At 41.0% G+C, this 27,765-nt stretch overlaps 1 protein-coding gene across 1 annotated transcript; it reads right to left on the bottom strand.

The window, feature by feature from the left end:
• Nucleotides 1–1,406: 1,406 nt before the first annotated feature.
• On the bottom strand, nt 1,407–13,900 carry lrrn1.L (leucine rich repeat neuronal 1 L homeolog). Its single transcript, NM_001086525.1, is given in 2 exon segments — nt 1,407–5,500; nt 13,774–13,900. A coding segment is annotated over 1 exon segment (2,157 nt). The 5' UTR covers nt 5,406–5,500; nt 13,774–13,900; the 3' UTR covers nt 1,407–3,248.
• Between the last annotated feature and the right edge of the window lie 13,865 nt (nt 13,901–27,765).

The following is a 27,765-nucleotide window of genomic DNA, read 5'->3' as shown; positions in this document are numbered from 1 at the left end:
ATTAAGCATAATTTCAAGCAACTTTGCAATATACATCAATTAAAAAATATGCAGACTTTTCATGATTTTTAATGGTTTCTGACAGTTCCCTAAGCCTAGCCCCCTGCTCTCCTGCTGATCTGTCTGACTACTTTGCTGAGCTGGCTGACTACTGTTACTTTGTATCAACAGCCATCTGTCCTTAGCCTGCATCATCCAAACCCCACAATTCCCTGCACACGTGATTTCAATAATAAAAGGGTCATCACAGTGCAATGCATTGTGGGTTATGTAGTTCCTGCAAGCTGTCTGTAAGCTGTGGAGTAGTTGTTACAATTTGTTACATCAGTGTTTAGTCCCTCCTTCCCTGCCAGGATTTCAAATGATGCAGAAAGAGAAGAACTGTTAAACAGCTGGAGTGACTGGATGTCTAACAGAACAGAACACTACTTCCTGCTTTTCAGCTCTCTAACTCTGAGTTAGTCAGTGACTTGAAGGGGGGCCACATGGGACATAACTGTTCAGTGAAATTGCAATTGATCCTCAGCATTCAGCTCAGATTAAAAAGCAAACAGTTATGACTAATGATGGGCGAATAACTTTGCCACAAATTTGCGTACAATTTCCGCATTTCGTGGCAAGTGAATTAACTCGTGAAATTGCAAGCCTGCTATTTCGAAGCTATTTTGATGCCCATTGACTTCAATCTGTTTCAGAATCTTTTGCCATTTCTCAAAGATTTCACAGTAAATTCACAAATTTTCCGCCAAAGCGAAACTTCACAGATTCGCTTATCACTAGTTATGACCCATGAGCCCCCCCATCAAGTCATTGATTGGTTACTGCCTGGTAACCAATCAGTGAAAACCAAGAGAGCTGAAAAACAGGAAGTAGTGTTCTGGCTATTATGTTAGACATCTAGTCACTCCAGCCTTTATACATTACATTTTTTACTAACTAACTATATTACCGGTAGATACATTTTTCATTTTGCATCGTCTTTCTATTTACCCAGTTTTTATTCTTATACTGAACAATGCCTTTATATTAAATATATAGGGTATTTGTCATTACATAATATGCAGAACAAAGACCATATATGTCCAACCTGGGGACCTCTGGGCCAAAGGTTTTTTATCCAGTGGAAGGTACACGGTGGTGCAGCCAATTAAATAATGGTCATTTATTACCGTAAGTGGCGCGTGCATGCAATGTATTTTACCCGCAAGGCAAATGGATAGCAATTGGGCTGTGAATATCAATGGGCCCTATAGTTTTACTACTGTGTGAAATCATGGCTTGCCTCTGTTGTTATGTAATTGCTTTTACCATTCCCGGTATTTAACATTGTAGAGAATCATAATAACAACATTTAAGGTGTTGATAAAACTGCAGCTTATCGACAAAGGTGAACCATCTACAGCAAATTGTGAAAAAAACAGGGTTTATTTTTAATATAGAAAACAGCATTTTGTACAGAATAAAGTGACACTATGTCCTCTATCAATACTTCGTATTAGGTTCCATTCTGCATGGGGTGAGTCATCGGCTATTGGCTAACGCGTTTGTATCATCAGCAGGATTGACTGACATTGTGCTTTCATAAGGAAGGTGACATGCGGTGACCATTACGTGGCTTCGTTCCTCAGTGTGGGGCGCCATACTAACCTGAGGAGGGTTGACATGCGCTAACGGTGAAATGGCGCCTGACGTCAGGGTGATAGGTGATCTCTTCCTGAGGTCTTTATGCACCTAGTAATGTTATTAAGTAAAAGAAAGACTAAAAAAACCTAATATACAATGAGACATTCAGCAGCAGCAACCGCTCATCTCTCACATGGGTTTGGGGGGGGGATCACTGGGGTGATAAACAGTGCTACAGGATTCTCCCATGGCCCACGGCCAGAGAGAATGTATTGCTAACACAGCTTTCCTAGGAAGCTTTAGTTTGTACTACAAAATAAGATTCAAGCTACTGTTTTTTTTCCCATCGGTCCATTAAGTCCGGAGAAGAAGTTGATACAACAATACAGTCAGTTCACTTGTTTGGCAGGTAAGCTTCTTTCACAGTTTGGGGGGGGAGGTCCTTACTTTGCAGATATACCCTCTGGAAGTGCCCGTCCCCACCATCACAACAAGTGTTCACGCCAGGGGGCTGCCATGTTTTTTTTTCGTAGCAGCCCTTTCTAAAGAAAGACTTTTTAGGTACTAGAGGAGAACCATTTCTGAGAAAGGGAGAAAAAAAATCACCCCCCGAATAAATCTGCGATACGCTATACTAAATAAACCAAAATAATCCAGTCCAAAGTATCACGCTGCGATCAAACAGCAAAGTCCAAAAAGAAAAAAAAAAAGTAATAATAATAATAACTCTGGTATATACACTGTCTGGTCAAACCCTTGCATTAATACAGTATGTCCCATAATACATATACACGCTGTAATCTGTATGCGGCAAACACGCTCACAGCCAAATATTCATAGCCAATATGTCTGACACTACTGACCTTCAGAAAGTTTATATCGCTGCTGGAAAGGCTGCGGCATGCATAATCCATACTGTTGAATCACAGAATTGTCCGTAGTGGCCCTATTCAAGCGAGCGGTACTTAAATGCAAGCTGCTCTGACACAACGAGAGGCAGAACTTGCCCGTCAATTATTAATACCCTGCCTTCTAAAATGGAACCGTGACCTTTCCAGATGGGAGATTTCAATAAGCACATTTAGGAGAATATAAAAAAAGCATGATGGATAGGAGACAGCTTGTGTGAATGGACTGTATCTCCTACAGCTTCCCGATATTCTAGTTCATTGGGCCCCTCTTTGGAGGAGAATTCTTTTAATTGGCCATAAAGCCTGTTTGTGGTTAATCCACATCAGAATGAAAATGACACTCTACATATAAGGTCTCCAGGATAGACAGTCTAACTTAGAACTACATGTAATGCTAGATAAGGCCACCACAGAAGGTTTTGTATCCTACAAAAAAGTCTTGACCTATTGCTCCTTGTCCTAATATGATCAAAATACTCCTCAATGACTTGTTATTTCAATGATCGGTTCTACTTTGCCCAGACAGTGTATATATAAAAAGAAAGAACGTCAAAGCAAATAAATGGGAAACAGTCAAAGAGAATGCGACTGGGATAAAGAGCAAAAGTGACACAAGGTTAGAAAACAAAACAAAACCAAAGGAAAGGAAAGCAAGTTTTTCTGAGAGGTGTCCATCAGTGTTTGTGCTCTGTTGTTAGGTCTCTAATGTGTGAGTTACCACATGTAATAGCTCCGGGATGTGTCCACCTGGGAAGCTTTCGATTCTGCTGTCCCCTCTTTTTCTTTTTCGCTGTCTCCCTCCCACAGGCTTATGAGAGGAGGATAAAGCTCGTTGAGTGGAATGGATGAGGTCTTTTGCATATACTTCTTCAACGAGTGGCGATAATTCTTTCTCTGGAACCTCTTGGCGGCATAAACAGAAACAGAGGCAAAACTTATTAGGGCGAATAGGGAACCCATGACGGCAGCCAGGGCAGCACTGGTCTCCTGATCAGTAACAGTCAACGAGTAGGACGTGCCTTTAGTGGTGACATTGATGCAGGCACGCTGAGCTTGTTGGTGTAGCCCCGACACCGTCAGGCACACTTCATATTCAGTGGCTGGCTGGAGATGGGTGAGATTATACTCGTGGACATCCGCTGGCACACGTGCTGTATAAGTGATATGGGGGTTATCAATCTTCATAGTGGCTGAAGACCACTTAAGGTTAGAAGCCAAAACACTTGAACTAACTTTCCATGATACCAAGACTGAACTGGATTCTGCTTGTTGAACATAGAGTCTAAGAGCTTGTGTGCCATCTAACAAGGTTCCATTTACTCTCAGGGTGGCTACCTTTGTATCTGCTCCTTCTGAATTCTGCGCCACACACGTGTAACGTCCAGAATCCTCCACCTGCACATTAAAAATCTGCAAACTGCCCTCTCCACTTAAGTGGTACTTGTCAGAAAGAGTTTCCAAAGTCACTTTATGCCCCAAAGGAGTTACCCAGTATATTTCTGGTTCAGGCTCTGCTGTTGCCCTGCAATCTAGTGAGATGGTCATCCCTATGTCCAGGCTGAGGTGACTGGGAAATGTATCTTGGGAGATCATGGGCAGACACTGCTCTCCTGCAGGGTCTTGAGCCAATGCTTCCTTTACAGGTTGCCCACGGTACTCAGGGGGTAAAGCACAGAACATAGACAGAGGCTCCATGAAACGGATGCTGGTTTGGTTAGAACCCATCCAATGCAGGACACAATCACATCTCAGTGGATTGCTGTGAATACTGATCTCACGCAGGTTCGGGAGGGATTCAACAGTCCCACGATACACTGAGTTCAATGCATTATTATTAAGCATTAGGCTTTCAAGGGTAGGCACATTCCTAAAAGCCGATCGGTGGATGTAAGAGAGCTTGGGGTTATTTGTAGCTTCCAATTTGGTCAGTTCAGGGAGATTTTCCATCGCATTGCGATCTACAGACACCAACTCTGCCATATTATTGATACCAAGTTCTTTTAATTTCAGCATGTTCTTAAAGTCACCTTCCTGGATCTTGCGAATAGGGTTCTTATTGAGGTCCAAGAATTTTAGATTGGGTACTTTCTGCAGAGCAAGCTGGGGAACTTTGCCAAGTTTGTTATCATAGAATGAAAGACTCTCCAGGTTATCCAAACCCAGCAATGCATTTCCTGGGATGTCACTTAGGTACATTCCCGCGAGCACCAAGCTTCTTAAGTTAACAAGTGGTTGGAAGTTTAAGTCTAGGATCCCAATTACTGGATTCTCTCCAATCATCAAAATTTCAAGGTTGGGGGTTGATTCAAACCAGCGGCTGTCGATTATACGTAGCTTATTAGAGTTTAGGTGCAGCCTGAGTAGATTACGCAGCCCAGAGAAGGCACTAGGAGAGATGGAATTAAGCTGGTTGTGATTAATGTAGAGTTCCTGCAGGTTAGTCAAGTCCTGTAGACAATAATCAGTCATCTCAAAAATCTGATTCTCCTCCAAATGCAAAGTAGTAAGCTGGCTAAGATTAGACAAGCCCACGTCATGGATGGAGGTGAAGTTATTCTGGGACAAGTCCAGTTCTGTCAGATTGACCAGTCTTTGCAGTTCTCCGTTGGTCTTACCAATGTTATTGCTTTGTAAGAGAAGCACCTGTGTATCCAAAGAGAGATTTGCCGGGATCTTTGTCAAACGTAGGTCATTGCAATCCACTGTTGTGGCTTCACGGTATGTAGACTGAGGCGTAAACCATGGACGGATCTCACAAACACAAAGCTGGGGGCACTCATTAGCTGGAGCTGAGGAGTCAGTTAATGAGCTGGTAAGAAGTCCAAGCAACAGCTGACAGGCAGTCAAGACGAGGACACTTATCCGAGCCATTTCTGTGCTGAGTCCAGACACAAAAGGTGGATCTTGAAAGTAGTTAGGGTTATCTCCTGCCTAGATAAGTTCAGTCATGCAATGATCTGCAGTACCTGCAATGGGACATAAATATTCATATTAGCTCCAAGAATGGAAAATACATATACATATATGCTTATTAAGAAACAAGACAAATTAAAGTAAAGTAAAATTACAGTCATTATGCAAATACAATGCTTAACTTTTGTTTGTATTGTCTATATGTATATCTTTAGTTAAAGTAATTTTTTTTAGACAAGAATACATTAATATGTGCATTAACTCTAAGTGCCTCGTTTTCAGAAACATAAGAGTTCCCTGTCTGTACATTTAAGAGGGTGGGTAAAAGACATAAATAGGAGGTTGCTATTTGCTATAGTTAAGATACTGGCCTAGAAGTGTCCCAACTATTGGGCTATTTTCCAAGAAGTTGGATTCTACTTTAGCTTCTTATTTATATAGGAATTCAAGATTGGAATATGGAAGCCCTGGTCCTCACCTTCCATCCTTCACCTCAAATTAAAAAAAGTTACTTATTGCCCCACTCCCTTCCCCATAATTTATTTAGAGCTCCTGATTTCTCAGAACCTTACAAGAAGGATAAATTATGATGATCATATAAACGACACCTGCCCACACCTCACATTCATTTACATTCTCCTGACCATCAGTGCTCATTTTTACCCTTAGAATATTGGTATAATGCCCATATACAAATCTCTTAAACATTGTGCTATGCTGTTATACCTACAACTGTGGAAGCAGAGCTCCCATTACTGTTATTAAGTAAAGCTGGCCATAGACGCAAAGATTTGATCGCCTGACATTTTTCGTGCCATTGAGATTGGACGGTTACTGATAATATCTCTGCGTGTATTGCCGATCTGACAATATAAGAGGGAGACTGTCACCAGCATTTGTCAGACATAACTTTCGTATGATTGCTGTCAGGGGCAGTACATTGTCTCATCTGTTCTTTTACTACTTTATTTGATCTGAATGATTAGTGGCAGGTCGGGAGATTGCACCGAACGATCGTTCGTCCGATGTGAAAGTAAATCTGCGCGTCTGTGACCATCTTTAGTCATCTAAAAGAGTTTTGCTCAAAGCACCCAGTGTGCTTTAGCCCCAGGGATGGATTAAGACAAGATTATACCACTTCTGTCTGAAAGCAGTTCAATAGACACAATCGTGGTGTCTCCCACCAGCATTCTGTAAAATCCACCATCTGTGCTGCGACTTGGGAACTGGGTTAAAAAATGTTCAACCACTTTGTCCCAATAAGTGGGGATCAGTATGTGTAAAATAATTCTATCATTTCTTGACATGCAATGTGACTTGATTCTCTTATCAGCTGAAAACCCATGCTGGGAATAAGAAGCACGTCCAATCTCATGCAACAGGTCGTAGGCAGTTGCAGAACAATGAGACACAATTGAGAACAATATGGAGATTGGATTTGCGTTGTAATCAAGCACAATGCAACAAAGCATGAATGAAATGCATGAAAGTACAGGTATGGGATCTGTTATCCATAGTGCTCTGGACCAGGGGTATTCTGGATAAGGGGTCGTTCCATAATTTGGATCACCATTAAAAAAACATTAAAGCGTGAATTAAACCCAATAGACTGGTTTTGCTTCCAATAAGGATTGATTATATCTTAGTTGGGATCAAGTACAAGGTACTGTTTTATTATTACAGAGAAAAAGGAAACATTAAATATTTTATTCCAATGGAGTCTATGGGAGATGACCATCCCATAATACGGAGCTCTCTGGATAATGGGCTTCCGGATAACGGATCCTGTACCCGTGTGTAATTCCAATAGAAGTGAACGAAAAACCTATAATACAACCAAGTGGAGCAAATTACATTGCGATCAGGCCTGTTAAAATTTGCAATGAAAAGGCGAAGCCTAAATCCATCTTAGCTTCTGCCCCCTCAACAGTCTTGCTGACACAGAAAACAATTACTCAACGTCTATCATAATTATCTCTTCAATACTCCCCGACAGCTCATCTTTCACTGGCCTATAGATTGTATTTACATCAGACACACACAGACAGAGACATCCATAGACACGCAAAGGTCTCTTTCCACTGCCTTCTCTTCTACAACCTCCCGCATTTTCTAGTCCCTAATTAAAGTACAGGATAACAGAAGGCACTACTAGTTTTTCTAGGGAAATGATAGACTGGAGCTGAAGTTGGACAATACCATCCCTCGTGCAGACTGGCTACGCCCATGTAAACCTAGAACTCTATTCAGCCACCTCACGGGCTATTCATACACAAATAAGGTGACAGCTGCGACTAGCACATGGTGACATCAGACAGCTGAGGCCATAGAAGAAAATCGAATTGATATTATATTAACCTTGCCACCCTATACACTCAACAACTTCATTTTCCAGCCTCAGGATTTGCAGGGATATTAGGCACAAAGAAGGCTTTGCATACAGGAGGAGGAGGAGGAGGCTGGGAAACTGGGCACATGTATTTATACAGATTTTCTGTAGACGGGGCGCAGATTTTCACACTAATGCATTGCAGAGAAAATCTCCTTTGCTGACAGAGGGATATCAGCACATTAAAGAGCAATGCAAGCTGGGAAAGGGCAGGGAAAGAAGACCATGTGCGGACTGCAGCATTTGGAACAGGGGGTCTTGATCGGCCTTTATTGGGGCTTAATGAATAATTTGTAGAGCTTTAGTAGAATAAGACTGACTGCAGAGTTCAAAAGCTACAATCAGAGCCAGAAACCCATTATTTTTCATGAATCATTTAGTCACTTGGGTCACTGTTCCACTGGCACTTATGAAGGATATTTCATTCTATCTTGGCAAAGGAATTAGGATACCCGTTGGCACACATAGCAATGTACCTAAGGGCAGAATATGCTTTTTTTCATATACAGGTATGGGACCTGAGGTTTTCTGGATAATGGATCTTTCTGTAATTTGGACCTTCATACCTTAAGTCTACTAGAAAATGATGTAAAAATTAAAAAAACAAAAAAAACAATAGGCTGGTTTTGCTTCCAAAAAGGAATCATTTTATCTTAGTTGGGATCAAGTACAAGGTACTGTTTTATTATTATAGAGAAAAAGAATAGTTGAATTATTTGGATAAAATGGCGTCCATGTGAGATGGTCTTTCCGTAATTTGGAGTTTTCTGGATAACGGGTTTCCGGATAACGGATCCCAGACCTGTACACGAAGCATAAGGAAACACAAGGGAAACTTATTTTGCATAGGGTTGTTGTCCTTAAGCTTTAAAAGGACATGCAACAAATGAAAGCATCTTTGCCGTATATGATATTTTTTATTGTGACCATGCATGTATAAGATCAGTTTCATCCTCATATCTGCAATGGAGAATATGTATTGGCCATAAAGTTACGTGTAGGCTATGTATCTGCAAGTGACCGATAGTTATGCATGCAGGGCTGTGAGCTAGAGATGGAGCTAAACCCTGAGTATGTGACTCACAGATGGAGATATCTGCAGACAAGTCTAAAGCAGAAAGATTTAACTGCAATTCTGTGTATGTTGCTGAGACAGTAGATGCAGACCTGTGTGACAGATGAATCTACATGATGATGCTGTGTGTGAGTGAGAGATGGAGCTACTGTATATTGTATGTTTATTACAGATGGAGCTCCCAGGGATGCTGTGTGTGAGCAACTAAGGGGTTTACCTGCAAACCCTGCATACATGACAGATGGAGCAACATGAAGGCTCATACTGAAAACAAGATTTATAATTTAGGAACTACAGTACTACATCTCACAGGTTTTGGCCAGTGGCCTATTCTCTCTCAAGGGCTGCAATAGAAGAGTGCCAGGGATTGATCCCTGCTGAAGGTAAAACATTAATGTGTGTAACAGAACACTTTTTAATGAAGTATTTCCCAGAAACAGCAGCCTGCGAGTGTTAATAAGTTGGATCAGCTCTACATATTACAATACCTGTATATTGTAATAAAAAGACTCTTAATTATTCGCCGATAAAGAGATTGCGCAGTGAAACAGAGAAAATACAAGTATTTTGTATTTGATGTGGTCCTTGAACTGTTTTATGTTGTACATTGTAGAACTGATGCTGCTGCCGTGTTGCTAGGGGTTGTAAACTGCAGGGGCCGTAGCAAGCAAAGGTCTAAACATGATGGATGTGGGTCTGTGTGTCTTTTGTAGTAGTGGAAGCTTAAAATCGAGAGGAGGTAAGAATAAGTTTAATGGAAGGGTTTGAATAAATGCTGTGAATGGGGGCATGCCTTCAATAGAAATCCACCATCTGCCACATATATATATATATATATATATATATATATATATATATATATATATATATATATATATATATATATATATATATATATGGAATAATACTGTAAATTATAAGGATATTAGAATTCACAAAGAAGTTTCATAAACTCAGCGACTTCAGATATCCCCATGTTTTCCAACAGGGGGTACAAATACCTTAAATACACGATTTAGAGTTTCATGTGACACTAATGACATCACTAAGTGTTGACTAAAACGCTGACATCACCAAGCACCTTTATAAGGGTATAATGCAACTGGGGGTAGAAATTTCAGTGAGTCATGTGACAGAAATGACATCACTACTCACCGTATATAAAAGGATATAATTTACAGGATATTCATGGCTTTTGTGTATTATAAGGGTATAATTTACAGCATATTCATGGCTCTTATCTATTATACAGATTTTATCATTCCCTTGAGCCAGACCATGCCAAATTTTCCCAACTAACGAAGTGACCTACATCCTACATGGTACAACAGTGCCTGACATCATGGTTTGTAGGATCTCAAAAATGACTTGACACCGGGTATTGAAGTATAATATCTGTAGATGTAGGGCTAATATAAGGGGTCATCTTGTCCACAAGGTCTGAAAACCTCTTGCCAACCTATCCCCATACATTTTACTAACTGTAAGTCAGAGAAACCAAAGTGAAGCTCAGATCTGCTGATATGATTTTTGTCTCAATCAAGCTGGCTGCTAATAGTGTTTGTGAGTGTAGCAAGACCAGCTGCTGTGTGTGTGTGTGTGTGTGTGTGTGTGTGTGAGTGTTGGCTCTGTGCACTCTGTGGGATGAATAGATTCTGCTGTGCACAGCTCTTATCCCTGGCAAAGGAGAGAGACAAATGACCAGGGGATCCTGCCTAGCACATACTGTATAAACCCCTTACTAACACAAACACTGCACACAAGTGCACAACAAGATGCACACTGCCCTTGCACAATACACACAACCAAATTGCATTCTCCAATGAAGATCATTATCCCAAAGCTGTGGCTCCGCTCTCCAAATTCCACATTAGCCCCCATGTGCCAGATGGAAACGTGATTACAGACAGTTGGTCACTAAGGTGTATGGACTGGATTGGGTTCTGTTTAGTTAACCCAGGTCAGAGGGATCACACAATGTCCCCTGTACAAGCGCTCTCTCTCTCTCTCTCTCTAGCTTACAGCACTTTCTTAAGACTGATTGTTCACACCAGGCGTCTTGTGTTTAGAATTCCTCCACGTGAACACTGAGGGAGACATCTGGCAGCTCAGCTTCATTACCATGCAAATCACGAGACTATTAGAGGGGCACGCCTGGTGTGAACCCACACCTCATCTTAGAGGACAAAACTTACCCCCCCCTTGCTCCTTTGGATGGGGGGGGGGGGAGAAAAGCAGGACAATCAATCAACACAAAGGGCTAGACCAGAGGACAGCCGCACAATTACAGCAGGACCATAATAACAATACTGTAGCCATTACTGCTCGACTAGGATAAGGGGTCACCATGGCAATCCATACAATAACTCCCATTATAACCTGCTGGCTAACACACAATATTATATCAGGTCACTAAGGCTTCACTAGTAAGATGGTGTAAGAATTAGTGTCAGTAAAAATGTAGAATCACTAGTGTAATGCACTTGCTCACCATCACTAGTCATTATTAGTATTATATTATTTATAATATATTCCCTGGTACTCTATGGATAACTAATCCTACTAGATATAGAGTTATATCTGCTGCTTCAGTGTTGAACAATACAGGGGATAAGGAGGCTGGTGCTTGTTAAAAAAAACATGGAAACCCTAATACCATAGTCACTAGCACAATATCACTGTTATTTTATGTACTTGTGCAGCAACCACAATGCCAAGCCATTGCATTTAGGGCCACAGTTAGAGACAAGAGGGCCGCTAGCCATGCAGAAATTCTGTGCCCAACCCAGGGATACACAAACTACAACCCTCCAGCTGCTGCGGCTTTTTAGTAGGGTGCTGGGAGTTGCACACCAGCAACAGCAGGCGGGTTTACAAATTGGATATGCCTCATGAAATAACTGAATGTATTAATTTAAGTTACACAATCGTATGTAATACAGGAATGGGATTTGTTATCCGGAAACCTGTTATCCATACAGCTCCGAATTATGCAAAACTCCAAATAATCTTGTAATTTGGAAAATTTGAAAATGTGTAAAAATTTTGTAAAATCTCCTTTTTCACTGTTATAATAAAACAGTAGCTTGTACTTGATCCCAACTAAGATATAATTAATCCTTATTGGAAGCAAAACCAGCCTATTGGGTTTATTTAAGGATTTGATGCATTTCTAGTAGACTTAAGGTATAAAGATCCAAATTACGGAAAGATTAGTTATCTGGAAAACACCAGGTCTTGAGCAATTTGGATAAAAGGTCCCATACCTGTATATCCTTCTGTTTTTATTTGTATTTCCACCTAAAGGCCTCCCCAGGGCCGACCTTATATCCAGTTCTCCAGTAGGTTTGAAGTTTAGGGTTATTAATGCAGTGAATAGGAGACCCATAAAGCCAATCACACACAGTAAGGCAGGGCTGAACCAGTGAAGTGGGTCCTGCAGTAAATCACCATTACTGTAACATAGTATCACTATTACAGTAACAGCAGATTACACGCAGATAAAGCTATTCAATGAACGGATCTGGATTAAAGCATCTATATAAGAAGGCTGCATTGCTAGTTATCAACAAGAACCAGAGCTCACTAATGGTGCCACTGGATAGTGATTCCATGCTGACACGGAATGATTATCATATATAAACAGTCATCAACACAGCCTCGTGTCACACTAGCAACCCTTCTGGATCACTTTGGCTCTGAGAGATGCACAAATGATTTGTACAGTAGTGTCAATTATTCATGAGCACCCTGTTGATGCAATTATGATATATTATTAATATGTTTATTGCCAAAGTCTCTATGCATCCCTACATTATTAATGGTGTATAAGTCATTATACTCTATGTACATAACAGGGGGCACCTTCCCTGCCCAGCCCGGTATATAAAGAGCGGTGCTAAGTTAGGGTCATCCAGCGTGTGCTGAACTGCAACTGTCAACTGTTGCTTTTTTTGATGCCTTGTAATTTAACAACTGCTCGACATGTTATGTTAACAGAGGGTGTTGGGAGTTGTAATTCAGCAGCAGCTGGAAGGCCATCAAAACTAAACAATACATATACCTTAGTATATCATAAATGGATGAAGTGGTAAGATAACAGTGATATCTCCCCAGTGGTCATTCAGAAAAAGCACATTATACACAACAAACATGGTATATACCTAGTGCATTATAAACAGGGTGTCCAGTTCAAAGCCAAAATATTGCGAGTCATACACAGTGCAGTGGAAATCCAATGTAAATCCAATATATGCATCAGTATAAATACATCCCCAAGATTTGCATTGGTGTATATACACAGTGCACTATGTATACATTGCACAACATTATTATAAACACACGGCATGTACCCAAAATGTAGTGGAATACAAATACGGTTTCTGGTATATGTCCAAGGGGCACATGAGTAGGGACAAGGTGAATACACACCCATACACACAGCCACTGCATTGGCAAAATGCTCCCTCCCCAGCACACACAGTACAGTGAGGATTCCCAATGACACTCTGCTGTACTCCTTATACCAGCTCTACTGGAGCATGTGCCTAGAACTTTGGCTCTTGTGTAGAAACCCCGAGTACTCAATATAAAGAATATAGCGGTGCAGCCCAAGGTTTGCTCATATGTTTTATTTAGAGTGCAAGCTTTTAGGTACAAGAAAGGGTCTCCACGTTTTTCTCTTCCTATACTGCCCAGCTCTCCCTTCCTCTGCGCATCGTTCCAGGAAAGTGCTGAGTACAGTGATGTGCACTGTATGAACTCACCCATGAACAGAAATACACACACATAGGGACACAAGTCAGTTTGCAACACACACATGTATAGAATGCAATTTCGACACAATGACACAAAGCCCTTACCTCTGGGTGTGTAGCAGCTGCTTGTGTACCGCAGCCGACCTCTCCATTCACTGCCGACCCTCCCTACCTGCACATCTATCCGTCTCTCCCCTGCACCCGACCCCCTCCTGCACCGCTGCCACTTCTCTCGGACACTGCTCGGCTCAGCTCCTGCCCCTGGGGTAAGTCCAGAGTCGCTCAGCTGAGCAGCGAGCTGTGATTGGCTGCTGCCGGGAGCTCCATCTGCACCGGGAACAATAGATGGGGAGGGGGAGGTAAGAACAAGAGTGACCGGGAGGGGGGAAGGAAGGGAGCGACTGTGGGAGAAGAAGAGGGAAATCAGTGAGAGGCAGGTGCACAGCACACACAACCTCACTCTGTATTTATAGAATATTATTGTTTATATATATAGAGAGAGAAAGAGAGCGCTCGCACATACCGCAGCGCAGCTCAGAGGGGTCGCCTATCGTATTGTACCATTCAGTAGAATATGAGAGAGCCGGGCGGCTATGTGCGACCTTTCTGCCTACTAATATCTGATCGCAGCCCTGCAAATATGAGAGGGAGGCACAAGAGCTTGCACTCGAATGAATTGTCGGCTTTTGCTCTGCTTTCCACCTCCAGGCACCCCAGGACCCTTTTTCATACTACAGATCTTCTGCACAATTTAAATAAGTGAATTAAAACCATGGGGTAACTAGTAGACCCTTGTGCAGACCCCCTGCACCCCTTTATTTGCCCCAAAACGATATGCCTCCTTACCTTTTATATACAGTCAGTGGCAACTAGATATTATTGGGCACCATAGCAAATTATTTTTCAGGCCCCCAAAATGTCTAGAGGTTGAGCTGTTTTAGCAGTTTTTATTGAACTGTAGTTACACCCCTGTATACAGTCATATTCCTTAGCCCCTGTATGTATAAGTGGAGATTGGTCACTTATATATTATTTTTATATATATATTGTAACTACAGAGGAAGCAGAGGCAGCAGGGGGGCCCAGGGTCAGACGGGGGGCCCGGGGCCCACCTGGAATGCTGTCCAGGGCCCCCTCCAGCCCCTCTACCATGTTGCGCCCAGGGCAGCCATCAGGGGGGGACAGGGGAGAGAGTTGTAGGGGGCCCCGAGGGTAAAGGGGGCCCGGCCACGCCACACTTACTTGATTAGCCGGGCCCCCCATCTTTCTGAGAGCTGCTGACTTCGGGAAGGCATGGACGTTTAAGGGACCTTGGCCACCAATTTTCTCATAATGTGTGTGGGGGGGGCCCTGGCCACCAATTTTGGCCACCAGTTTTTTTTCTCATGTGGGGTCTGGTTACAGCTTTGATAGATACAATTTGCAGCACCATTTTTAGTTGTAATGGGTCCAAAGAGGCCCATGATTTATTTAATGCAGGATAGTCCAACCTGTGGTACTTTAGCTATTGTTGGACTCTCTTGTAGTTCTTGGATTTTGCGAATCAACAACAATTTAATGGCGGCATACTGAGTAACAACTAGAACAAAATTAATCTCTACTATCACCATCATGTGCTGCAACCCACAACTGTGTCCCAGTCTCACTGCTGACCCAGATAATGGTTGTAGGGGTCGGGGGGGGGGGGGGGTTGGAAAGGGGGCAAGGATTCCAGTTTAAATAAAAAAAAAACAAAAAAAAAACAGTACAAAGAATCTATTTAAAGTAATACTGACACATTTCTATTGCAAGTGAAGAAGAGATCATCTTACGTGAGACTTCCCCTTTAAGAAGAGTTATACATACATTTCACTGCAGACGGCTGGACCCACATGACAGGCTAAAAATAGATCTCGTTTATTCCTGAAATATATGGAATGGGAAGAAATTTCTCTGTAGATAGGACTGGGAGGGTCTTTTATGAGAGTCACTATCAGGTTCATCTATTTCAAGGGAATTTCTGACGTTCCTTATATATATATATATATATATATATATATATATATATATATATATATATATATTCCTTAGATATTGATGTGATGTGAAATAGACAAACAGTTTCATGTGTCCTTTAAATTGCTGTTCCTGTACCTTGGTCCACAAATGTTGTTGGACTACAACTCCCTGCTTTTTTGCAAGCAAGTCTATCACTTTAACATAATTTTTGACAGGATGTGACACAGTCAAACATGGTTGACTCCAGCCTGGCTTCACAACTGTGCATTTTGGGCACATGTACAGGGGTCTTGGTTGGGTGGGGCCTCTGCGCTGGTCCTATTGTGTACCAATGGGTTTATTCATCTTTATGTATATAACAATGGTACCATTTATCTTTTTTTTGGCCCAGTTGACAACCATAGCCATGATAAACTTGCCCCATGTGTCACTCAGTAGTAGACTTCCATCCTATGTACAGGCTAAAGTTGGGCAACTTGGTGTATCAGGTTACATTTTTAAACCTGCCATAACCAACTGATGGAGTCAATCATGATCATCTGGCCACTTTCTCATTTTGTGCAATATAATCGGTACCATTATGGTCAGCTTAAGAGGAAAGCCATGGGGGGGGGGTTGGTTAGTGCATGAGAGGGTGAGTTAGTGCCTGAGAGGTTTGGGCAGTGGATAAGAAGGTTGGACAGTGCATGAGAGGATTGGGCAGTGCCTGAGAGGGTTGGGCAGTGGTTGAGAGGGTTGGTTATTGCATGAGAGGGCTAGTTAGTGCAGAAGACAGTTAGTTAGTGCATAAGAGGGTTGGGCAGTGCATGAGAGGGTTGGTTAGTGCATGAGAGGGTTGGTAAGTGAATTAGAGGTTTGGGCAGTGCATGAGAGGATTGTGCAGTGCATGAGATGGTTGGGCAGTGCATGAGAGGGCTTTTTAGTGCGGAAGATGGTTGGTTAGTGCATGAGAGGATTGGCCAGTGCACGAGAGGATTGGCCAGTGCATGAGAAGTTTGGCAAGTGCATGAGAGGATTGGGCAGTGCATGAGAGGGTTGGTTAGTTCATGAGAGGGTTGGTTAGTGCATGAGAGGGTTGGTTAGTACATGAGAGGGTTGGTTAGTGCATGAGAGGGTTGGTTAGTGCAGGAGATGGTTGGTTAGTGCATGAGAGGATTGGCCAGTGCATGAGAAGGTTGGCCAGTGCATGAGAGGATTGGGTAGTGCATGAGAGGGTTGGTTAGTTGATGAGAGGGTTTGTTAGTGCATGAGATGGTTGGTTAGTGCATGAGAGGGTTGGTTAGTGCATGAGAGGGTTGGTTAGTGCAGGAGATGGTTGGTTAGTGCATGAGAGGATTGGCCAGTGCATGAGAAGGTTGGCCAGTGCATGAGAGGATTGGGTAGTGCATGAGAGGGTTGGTTAGTTCATGAGAGGGTTTGTTAGTGCATGAGAGGGTTGGTTAGTGCATGAGAGGGTTGGTTAGTGCATGAGAGGGTTGGTTAGTGCAGGAGATGGTTGGTTAGTGCATAAGAGGATTGGCCAGTGCATGAGAGGATTGGCCAGTGCATGGGAAGATTGGGCAGTGCATGAGAAAGTTGGTCAGTGCATGAGAGGATTGGCCAGTGCATGAGAAGATTGGCCAGTGCATGGGAGGATTGAGCAGTGCATGAGAGGATTGGCCAGTGCATGAGAAGATTGGCCAGTGCATGGGAGGATTGAGCAGTGCATGAGAGGATTGGCCAGTGCATGGGAAGATTGGGCAGTGCATGAGAAGGTTGGTAAGTGCATGAGAGGGTTGGCCAGTGCATTAGAGGGAATCAGCAGTGGCCCGTCTCATCTGGCAATGCAATATTACCTGCAGACATGGTGCATTGACAGATCAGATTCTCAACGGAGAGACCAACTGCAATGGGAGGATGATCTGTCAAATCTGTTTTGCCTAATTTCAAATCTTTCAAATGATACTGCCAAATCCCAAACCACAGTCTTTTATTTTATTCATCCCAAACCTCACGGCACCTGAATGTTTATGGACACATTTATCAAGTGCCATTTCTTTGCCATTACTACTTATGGCTTTTATTCACTGCAAAAAATGACTTTATCCCCATCAGAAATAATTTCTGCAGATATTTGAATTTGCCTATTTATCAAGCAGAAGTCCAGTGCTGACATTTTACATGATTTATGCCAACATCTGTGCTCCACCTCAGATATAAATTGATATTTTGTATAAATTCTTTTTCAACGTTTTTTTTAAAACATTTAGACAGCTACACAGTTCTCTTTCTGCAAATGCTGCTTCAAATCTTTTCATTGGGATGATACAGGGAATGAAATGGGAATGAAATTCTGAAGTATACAGTATAGAGTGTATATATATATATATATATATATATATATATATATATATATATATATATATATATATATATATATATATATATATATATATATATATATATATATATATATATATATATATATATATATATAGGTATGGCATCCGTTATCCGGAAACCCGTTATCCAGAAATTTCTGAATAACAGAAAGGCCATCTCCCATTTTATCAAACTAATTCAAATTTTTAAAAAATGATTTACTTTTTCTCTGTAATAATTGTGAAATATGATCTTACTCCACTACCTTTGTGCAGAAATGTTGGCACTTATTTAATAAAGATCATTTAAAAAAAGGGAGTTCTCAGGAAAATGTGTTGGTCACATGGAGTCACACCTGCTGATGGGGGAGGTCGGTGAGGGGTTGTATGTGGATTTCTATAGGACTCCCAGCTCACTATTCTGGTACAGGAACAGCCTCTTGATTCTGTGTGTGAATTCCCAGGGTGTGCGGTGCTATGTGCATTGCTGTATTGTCTGCACTTTGTAAGAGCAAAGGTTAAAGGTTACAGGTCACAGACCCATTGCCTTTGCAGCCCTCATCTGTCTGGCAAGCAGCAGTCCTGAGACTATAGTTAGAACTTGAGATCCTCTTAGGAAACTTGTTTGGCCCTTCTTAAGAACAGGATGCCAGACCCCCTCTTCTCTTCTTTCTTGTGACCAGCTCTAACAAGGTCCCATCTGCCTCTCCATGCCCTTTCTCTCTTTCTCACGACCCAACTCATTGCTCTGCTGTCTCTAGTTACCGTCCCCTGTAGGAGTTCAGGAATCAGCTTCCTCTCTCTTTAATCTGATATAAACATGTAATCATTACATAACTGTCCAATGATCCACTGAATTGTCCGACCTCTGGGGACAAAATTTATATTGTATTCCTTGGCAATGGACTTCCCATATCGATACCTGACCTGAAGTTTGCTTCACTCGATTCCCAAGCCTTAGATTGTAAGCTCTCAGGGCCCATTGCTTTCATGTCTGATCCTAATTATATAAGCTGCCCAAATCATACATGGCCTGCAGGCATACTAACACTGGTTCAACAAGCAAACAAGTGCAAGTTCCTTATAAATATGTGTCCCTCATCAGAGAAATGGGTGATACTTCAGCGTAACAGCACCCAATTAGTATCAAAGTGCATGTACAATTGTGTGTGCATTTAAACACATCAGTTAATAGTGCCGCTCATTTAATTTTGAAATCTGACATGGGGCTAGACATATTGTCAGTTTCCCAGCTGCCCCCAGTCATGCAACTTGTAGGGATGCACCGAATCCACTATTATCCATCGCAAAAGATTCGGCCGAATACCGAACCAAATCCAAATCAGTAAGAAGGGGAAAACATTTTTTACTTCCTTGTTTTGTGACAAAATGTTATGTGATTTCCCACCCAGCACCTAATTTGCATATTCAAATTAGGATTAGGATTCGGTTCGACCGGGCAGAAGGATTCAGCCGAATCCGAATCCTGCTGAAAAAGGCCGAATCCTTGCCGAATCCTGAACCGAATCCTGGATTCAATGCATCCCTAGTGACTTGTGCCTGTGGGAGGGTGAGAGTTAAGGCCTGTGGGAGGGAATGAGGTAAGACTATGGGAAGGTCGAGAGTTAGGCCTGTGTCAGCCTATGACTAAGTGTCCTTGGTAAACACAAAACGCGTCAGGCCTTGGTTCTTAATTTTTGGAAAAATAAAATGTAAGCTTTTTTAACCTTTTACAATCTGACTCCGGCTTTACTATTAAAATCTACTTAGCTGGTGGTGTGGTGGTATTTGTGGTATGCAGGGTCACAATTGGGGCTTCAAACCACATAATTCATACAGACAGAAAAACAGTTCCTCTGCTCTGTCCCAAAGCAATAAATCTAATCATCCTCATTAGGGCTTTCCTAGCCTGGTACCAGGGGCATACATATAGAAGCAGGCCATGTCACTGCTGCAGAGGACTCAGGAGGTAAAAGGAGCATTGTGGTCACTGACTGATAATCAGTTTTATTATATGTTTGTAAACAAGTTTTTATGCCTACCTGGTGCCTTTGGGCCATCTGAAGATCCACCCACTTGGCTTGGAAATGACTGAAATCTCAGGTACAAGTCCTTTAGGCCACATTTTCGGCCACACTATAATAATCTCATGGGTGAAAGGGACGTGAGACATCTATTAAACAAAATGTCCCCATACTCATAAAATATAAAATACAAGAATTTTTATTCAATCAATATCATACTAAAAATATATGCATACTGACCCCGTATGATCCACCTTATGCTTTTCGTACCTTCCGTTATTAATCATAAGTATTCCTGAAATACCTATGTATTTCTAAATAAATAATAAAAATAATAAAAATACTAAATAAATATATGATTAAGTACTGGAGGGTACGAAACGCGTAAGGTGGATCATACAGGGTCAGTATGTACAGTATGTATTTTTATTATGATATTGATTGAATAAAAATTCTTGTATTCTATATTTTATGAGTATCGGGACATTTTGTTTAATGGTGATTTAATAGTGCCTTGAGAAACTGGGGCAAGTCCCTGACCTTATTTGACTGGCAATGTAGACCCCCGTACCTCAATTTAACTTCTGTGAGACATCTAGCCTTCAGTCTACTAATGGGAAGCACATAATGACCAAAGAAGAGAACTACATCCATAGTCACTGCTCTATCCTCCCAGCTTTGAAAAGATGCTAACCTTGTTTACTGAAAGAGTGCCTGCTGATAGAATTAGTTAGAACTCAACCCATGAGGCCTTAATCCAGAGGCCGAGAAGCTGTGGGTAGGAACCAGCCAATAAAAAAATTATAAATATTACATGCTTTCCTCCTGCCAAGGCACATAATGCTTTTAAAGCTGCCCGGTCCTTGGCTCTTATCTCCTCCCCCAGCCAATGTCTTTGGAACATGATTTATTTAGAGACGACAGCAGGATGTTTGCTGACAGAGAAACACCGTCCCCGATTTTAATTTTATTAAAAGAAAAACGATACATAGAAATCAGCCTTTGATGAGCTATAAAACAGGGCTCCGTTAAAATGAAAATGTTTTTCATACAGCGTTCCATGTGGTCTCATTAAGCAAAGCTCAGAGCCAGGGACATTGTACTGACCAATCATGGACTGGGAATAAATGAATAAATTGCTTTCTGAAATAGATGTTTTACTTGCTGAAGAGCATCCAAGAGAAAACTGGTTGTTTTGTACAGAAAAGGAAGAATTCTGCGATTTCCCTCAATACTTGGGCCATCTCTGCACTGATTTATTTAAGTTTTTTGAGTATAAAATAATGGCTGCAAAATCTCCATGTGATACCCTATGGCAATATGTTTTAATTCGAAACTGGTCCATTGCATGGGAAACCTTGGAAATTGGCCCATTGTATGGGAAACGTTAAAAAACAATGTAAGGCAGAATTTAATGAAGTTCTGAGTTCTTAGGCCACTCTGAGTTATTCTAGTTGCTTAATATCTGGGACCTGCGTTCCATTTTTCATAAAATGCAGTGGCCCACTGTACCTTTCCTCTCTTTTCAGCCGCCATATAGTTTCTCTGTCCCAGCATTCACTTTGCTGATCTCCATACTGCCATAAGGGGATGTTAGAGTCCCTGGGTGGTAGGGTTGCCACTTTTTTGAATCATTGCTCACTGGCTGAGCTGTGGTGGTGATGTAAAGGGGTGGAGCAATTATATTGTGGGTGGGCTTGGGCAGATTCTATACAGAGGGAATGGGTAAGATTGGGGCAGATCAGGGCGTAAGTGGTGGGCCAGGGCCAAATTTACCAGCCAGTACATTGCAAGTAATTTTGTAATACTGACTACAGCATTCAGAGGTGTTTTACCTGCTAAGCTGCTTACATACCTTTCCTCTGGGGCGACAGGACACCACAAATAAACTCAGTGGGTCACCCACTCCCTGGCTCAACAGCAAAAAGAATAAGCTATGCATGGCGTTGGGTAGAGGAGCATTCCTCTCAACTTTCCCACCTTTCCGGGGGCAGTCCCGATTTTGACAACTCAGCCTGGTTTCTTACTGAAATGTCCAGCTTTTCTCTTGCATTGACACCAGAAAAAGATACAAACTTATTTGAATAAGAGGCTTTTGGCAGAGAGCCCAGAATACGCAGCACCCGCATTTAGATACAATTGTAACTAATAAGATGCAGGCCTCTTGGGAGAACTGAGACTTACAGCTTCAAGGGCAGTTCACCTTCATTAGCAAAACTGTAATAACACATAAAACCCCCAGAAACTTTCCATAACCTGACAAATTTTGTAAAATGGACATGGTATTTAAGGGGCGTGGCCACAAAATGGGCATGGACAAAATATTTTCACTGTGCTACTCCTGGCAGATCTTTTTGTACCTCTTTCTATTTTTTAAATGTTGGGAAGTATGGAGGAGGGTTGTGGCTGGGGTAGGGTCCCAGGGAGGTGAAGGGGGGGTTTCGGCTGGGGACCTGGAGGGGGGGGTGTAGGCCTCTGAGGCGGCAGCTCCGTTGGACCCCAGACCCCTCAGTCTACTGCTGCCTTTCCTTCTTTTTTTATGGCGGTCCATACATCTGTTGGGAATGTTGGAAAATCCCATGGGGATGGGGTCAGAACTGCATATGCACCTAGAACTTGTACTATGATCTGATCAGCTTTTTTTCAGGTGTACGACCAGCTTTAGCTGGTGATCAGTAGACCTCAAGACACTGTCAACAAACAGCTTGTTGTCTATAACACCCTCCTGTTTCGTTCTTTTCATTCAGATATTTATTACATTAAGGTAACAGAAGAAATAGTGGTTTGTTAAATATAGCAATATAAATTGTCTCATAAATCAATATAACAATTAAGTAATATTTTGCATGGAACAAAATGCTAACAATGCTTTTATGGATGTAGATCATAATGGGACATCATCACTAAAAGTAGACCTCACATTAGTAAAGTACAGGCACTCCTGATTTACCCATTCAGTCCTACTCTGCTATGGTGTATATATATATCTATATATATCTATCTATATATATATATATATATATATATATATATATATATATATATATATATATATATATATATATATACAATATCAAAACAGGGGGGTTGTGGGAGCACTCTAAAGGCTTTAAGTATATATATATATATATATATATATATATATATATATATATATATATATATATATATATATATATATATATATATATATATATATATATATAAGTATAATAAATGCTATTGCATATGTACCCAAATAGGGGTTATTTGTTACAAAGTTATGATCATAAAATTGATAAGCCACCATACCACGTCAAGGTAAACCCCGAATGGCGGTCCCTAACTTGTTTTATTTTTTATGTGCATTCTAGCATTACCTATGCAATAGCATTTATTATACTAATATATATATACAGTATATACCTTAAAGCCTTTAGAGTGCTCCCACAACCCCCCTGTTTTGATATTATATATATATATATATATATATATATATATATATATATATATATATACTGCATATGGTACTGCGCCAATGGACGCCAAAATCTGCAGTAGAGCTGATAGCAGACATATGAGACCATGCTCTTATCAGAATTTCCCAGCAGCAAAAGTAAAGGTAGAAGGAATTTTTTTTCCTTTCCTTTGATAGATCTGTAGCAGTTTCTTGTCCCAGATTCTCAGACTTTGATTAACGACCCTGGAGGAGATTCTGAAATGCTGATGTGTAAAACGTGTTCTTTACCGTGGAAAGAAACTTTAAACACAATTTAACCCTCAGTGTCAGGGTTCGGTGTGAAACCCCCTTTTGAACGGGAGGGATTATGTGTGTAATTGAATCCCTCTATGCAGCCTCTTCTCCCATGTCGGCATATAGTTATATAACCCAGTTATTGGCTTTTTATGGAATTTTCCTATAAACAGTTTAGTAGACATGGAGCACATGATCCCAAATCCGTGGTTGCTCCTGTTTCAGTAACTAAGTGTATTGATGCTGCGCTGCCCACGTGGGAAATGGCAACACGGCCACGAGAGTATTGAAGCGAGAGGAGAAAAGCCAGAAATAATGAGCTGACATTCCCAGCAGAACAGATAGAACATTTAAATAATAATCTAATGATGCACTCGCTCTGCTGAACAATAAGGGAGCGGCAGGATTACACTGTACTAAACAAGATAACCAAACCTAGAAGATTAATAGAAAACACATGGGCAAAGATGAGACTTTTCATCCCAACGCATTTCGCTCTTATGAGTATTTTGAGTTGGAAAATTGCCTGTACAAGACATTTCCCCCCATATGTAATATACGGCACTAATGGGGGGATGTAATAAAAGTCTGTAATGGAAAAAATATTCGCAATGCGAAAAATAATGCCTTTCCTTTACTGGAATTTAACATAGCTTTTGTGAACCCGGAAACTATTTAGCGACCGCTTCCGACAGTGGAAGAAGGTTTGCGAATGTTATGGTTTGCTCCAGTGCACAGTGAATGTAATAAAACTTCTCCCTGAAAACGTTGTTATGTTTGTTTCGAAAGATTACGACACCTTCAAGCACTTCTTAAAAGTGGGCAATGTGCAATGAAAATTCACAATGCGCAATGAAAATTCGCCATGCAATAATAGTTTAAGGAAGAGTATTATTACATTGAGAAATGCGAATTTTTATTCCTATTTGTGCAAATAGTTTTTCTCTTTGCGACTTTTATTACATTCCCCCATAAGTTTGCACAGGAGCAGTAACCGATAGCATAAGATGTTTGCATTTAAACAGGTGACCAGTAAATGCTACCTGCTGATTGGTTGCTATGGGTTACTGCCCCATGGCAAACAGTGCCTTTTATTACATAACCCCCTTTATGTCAATGTTGGACTGGTCTCCAAGGGCCCACCAGAGACATACAGTTCATGTATCTAGAGACTGACTCATGGCAGTGGTTGTGCAGTGGTTGAACATCCAACATTGGGTCAGGGCCTCCCTTAGCTCATAACAAGGTTACAGATGTAGGAAAAGGTCATTGTATAAATGGATAAAGAATATCTGGGACAAACTATAGGTTTCCACTTGAAAACTCACTCTAACTGACCTTCAAGCTGGGTGTATATAGAAAGGCAAATATAACTCTTTTAAAATCCTGCCCTACCAGACTAAGGGGCAGATTTATCAAGGGTCGAATTTCGAAGTAAAAAATACTTCGAAATTCGACCATCGAATTAAAATACTTCGACATCGAATATCGAAGTCGAAGGATTTTTCACCGAATTTGGCCATCGAACGTTCGAAGTCATTCGATCGAAGTAAATCGTTCGATCGAACAATTTTAGCGCACCTCCATTCTTAGCATAGGTAGAATAGGAAGGGGGGTGTATCAAAAGGTGAAACAGCCCATGTGATGGGGAGGCACATTTTTCAAGGGTCGAATTTCAAATCCTTAAATTCGAATGAATTCAAAATTCGACTGGCTGAAATGTATTATTAAAATCGAATTTTTAAAACTCGAACAAATTTAAACCACCCCAAAACTCGAATTAGATTCAAATTCGATCAAACTTGATTCGAGTTTTTTCTCCGAAAAAAAACTTGAATGTCCGGAAGGCTGCAAACATCTCCAAAATTATCCCTGGACCTCTCCCATTGACTTAAACAATAATTTGGCAAGTTTTAGGTGGCGAATAGTCAAATTTGAATTCTTAAAGGGCCAGAGTATGATAAATCTTGAAAATCTCATTAGAATTTTTTTAAAAAAGTCTAATCGAGTTTGGATAATTTCCCTAGTCGAATTTGAGAGTTTTGACCATAAAAAATTTTTCAATTCGACCCTTCTGCACCTTAATAAATGTTGATTTTTTTTTTGCATATAAGATCACCTTCCCAAATATTTGGGGCCCTTAAAAGATTTTGCTGTGGGTTACCAGGTTATTATTTATTGGCACTTTGAGTCGTTTTTCTGTTGACCTACTATTTTGCAGTTTAAAGGGTAAGTATAACAGAGGTAAGTTTTATACTTTTGCTGGGTATGTTTTACATCCACACTTTGCTGTGGAATTTTTCAGTACTTCATAAATAAAGGATAGAGGATAAATAAAGAAGCAGATACTAAATTAAGCATGCATTTTCTGGATATTACCCAGACCCCTATACTTTAATGAATTCTGTAGCTGAAAACTGATTGGATTTAGAGATTGGATTGTAAGAGTATTTTCTAAATGGGGAGAGTGCTGCATTGCCAGTGGTAGCTGGAGTGATTGAGCCCTGTTCTAGGCAGAAAGTACATGTATTTTCTGTTCCCATATATTGTTTACCCCCTCGCTGATCCTAATTGCAGAGCAGAGTAGCCAGAGTGCCCAGCTCCCTGGGAATGGGTTCATGATGGGGTGATTAGTTGCTGCATCTACAGATTAACAATGACAGGTAGAGACTTCTGTCAAACATAATAATAGCCAAGCCGCTTCCTATTGTAGAGATGCTTGACGACCCTTAAGGGGCAACATCTACAGTAAAAAAAAAAAAAAGAAAGATTTCTCTGTATAATAATGTAACCTGGGCACAACTGCAGAGCATAGAAATTGTCTGACATAAATAAGCTATCCCTGCAGGCAGAACAAAAAAGTGAACTGATTGATTGCAGTTTCTGTAAAATGCCATTAACGAGAATTGAATTTTGCTTTGTTACAGAAAATACATCAGGTACTAAACGTGAATTAGTGCAGTAACCGACAGCGACCAATCACCAACCTGCTTTTATTGTCCTAAAGGCATTTAAGTGATCAGATCTACTCTCTGATTGGGTGCTTACTGCACTCTATTGACACTTTGTTGCTTGCAGGGGAATCCGTATTCAGTTTAATTTCAGAAGCCCTAACCAATTTTCACTTATAAGGATTAGGATGTATTTACTAATCTGACTGCTGTCTTGCCATAACACTCACTTGCTTCTGTTGCATTTAGATATACGTATATTTCTAGCTCCATATTAATATTAATTATGCATTAATATTAATGATGAGGCGCTAGGATATGCAAAATGGCAAAATTATACGATATATTTACCTATATTTATGCTTGCTGAATTGATGTTCCGTGGCGATGGTAGCTGTTGCTAAAGTAACTTGAGACTGACAAGCTTGAACGACGAAGAGGCAAGTTGCAAAAAGGGTTACATGGTTCTTTGCTATTGCACCTTACTCTCATGGAATTTGCTCCTAATACTCATAGATGTACTCCCATGGGGGGCATGGGTGATATATGGATGTCCCCTGGCACACCCATAACTTATGCATTGAGAATGTACACGCCAGGAGCAGGAGTACAAGCCCTGTCTTTTCTACTTGCTTACGGCATGTGTTAAATTAACTAATGCTCAACAAAGAATTAGGCTAGAAATGCCTTAATACCTGTACCAGCCCAAGGCCACAGCTCATTAGCACTAAAGATCTGATGAAGATTCAGATGAAGATGCCTCCAGTAGCTCCTCATCTTCTTTTCTGCTGATTCGCAGCAAATGCTTGGGGCTGCTGTGCTGTCACTTACCAGAGAGTAGGGAGTGACAAAATACTGTATATATTCAATTGACAATTCACATTATAAGGCTGATTGTAATGACCATGTTCCATATCAGCACAAAAAAAAGCATCTGCATCACAACTGATACATAATCCTCTCTGTGTCATCAGTTTCTATGGCAGATGTAACTTTACGTTCTGCTAATGGTTTGATGACTTCTGCCAACC

This window comes from Xenopus laevis, chromosome 4L, assembly GCF_017654675.1.
Source record: "Xenopus laevis strain J_2021 chromosome 4L, Xenopus_laevis_v10.1, whole genome shotgun sequence".
Taxonomy (NCBI): Eukaryota; Metazoa; Chordata; class Amphibia; order Anura; family Pipidae; genus Xenopus; species Xenopus laevis.
This window is presented reverse-complemented; position numbering and strand designations above follow the sequence as displayed.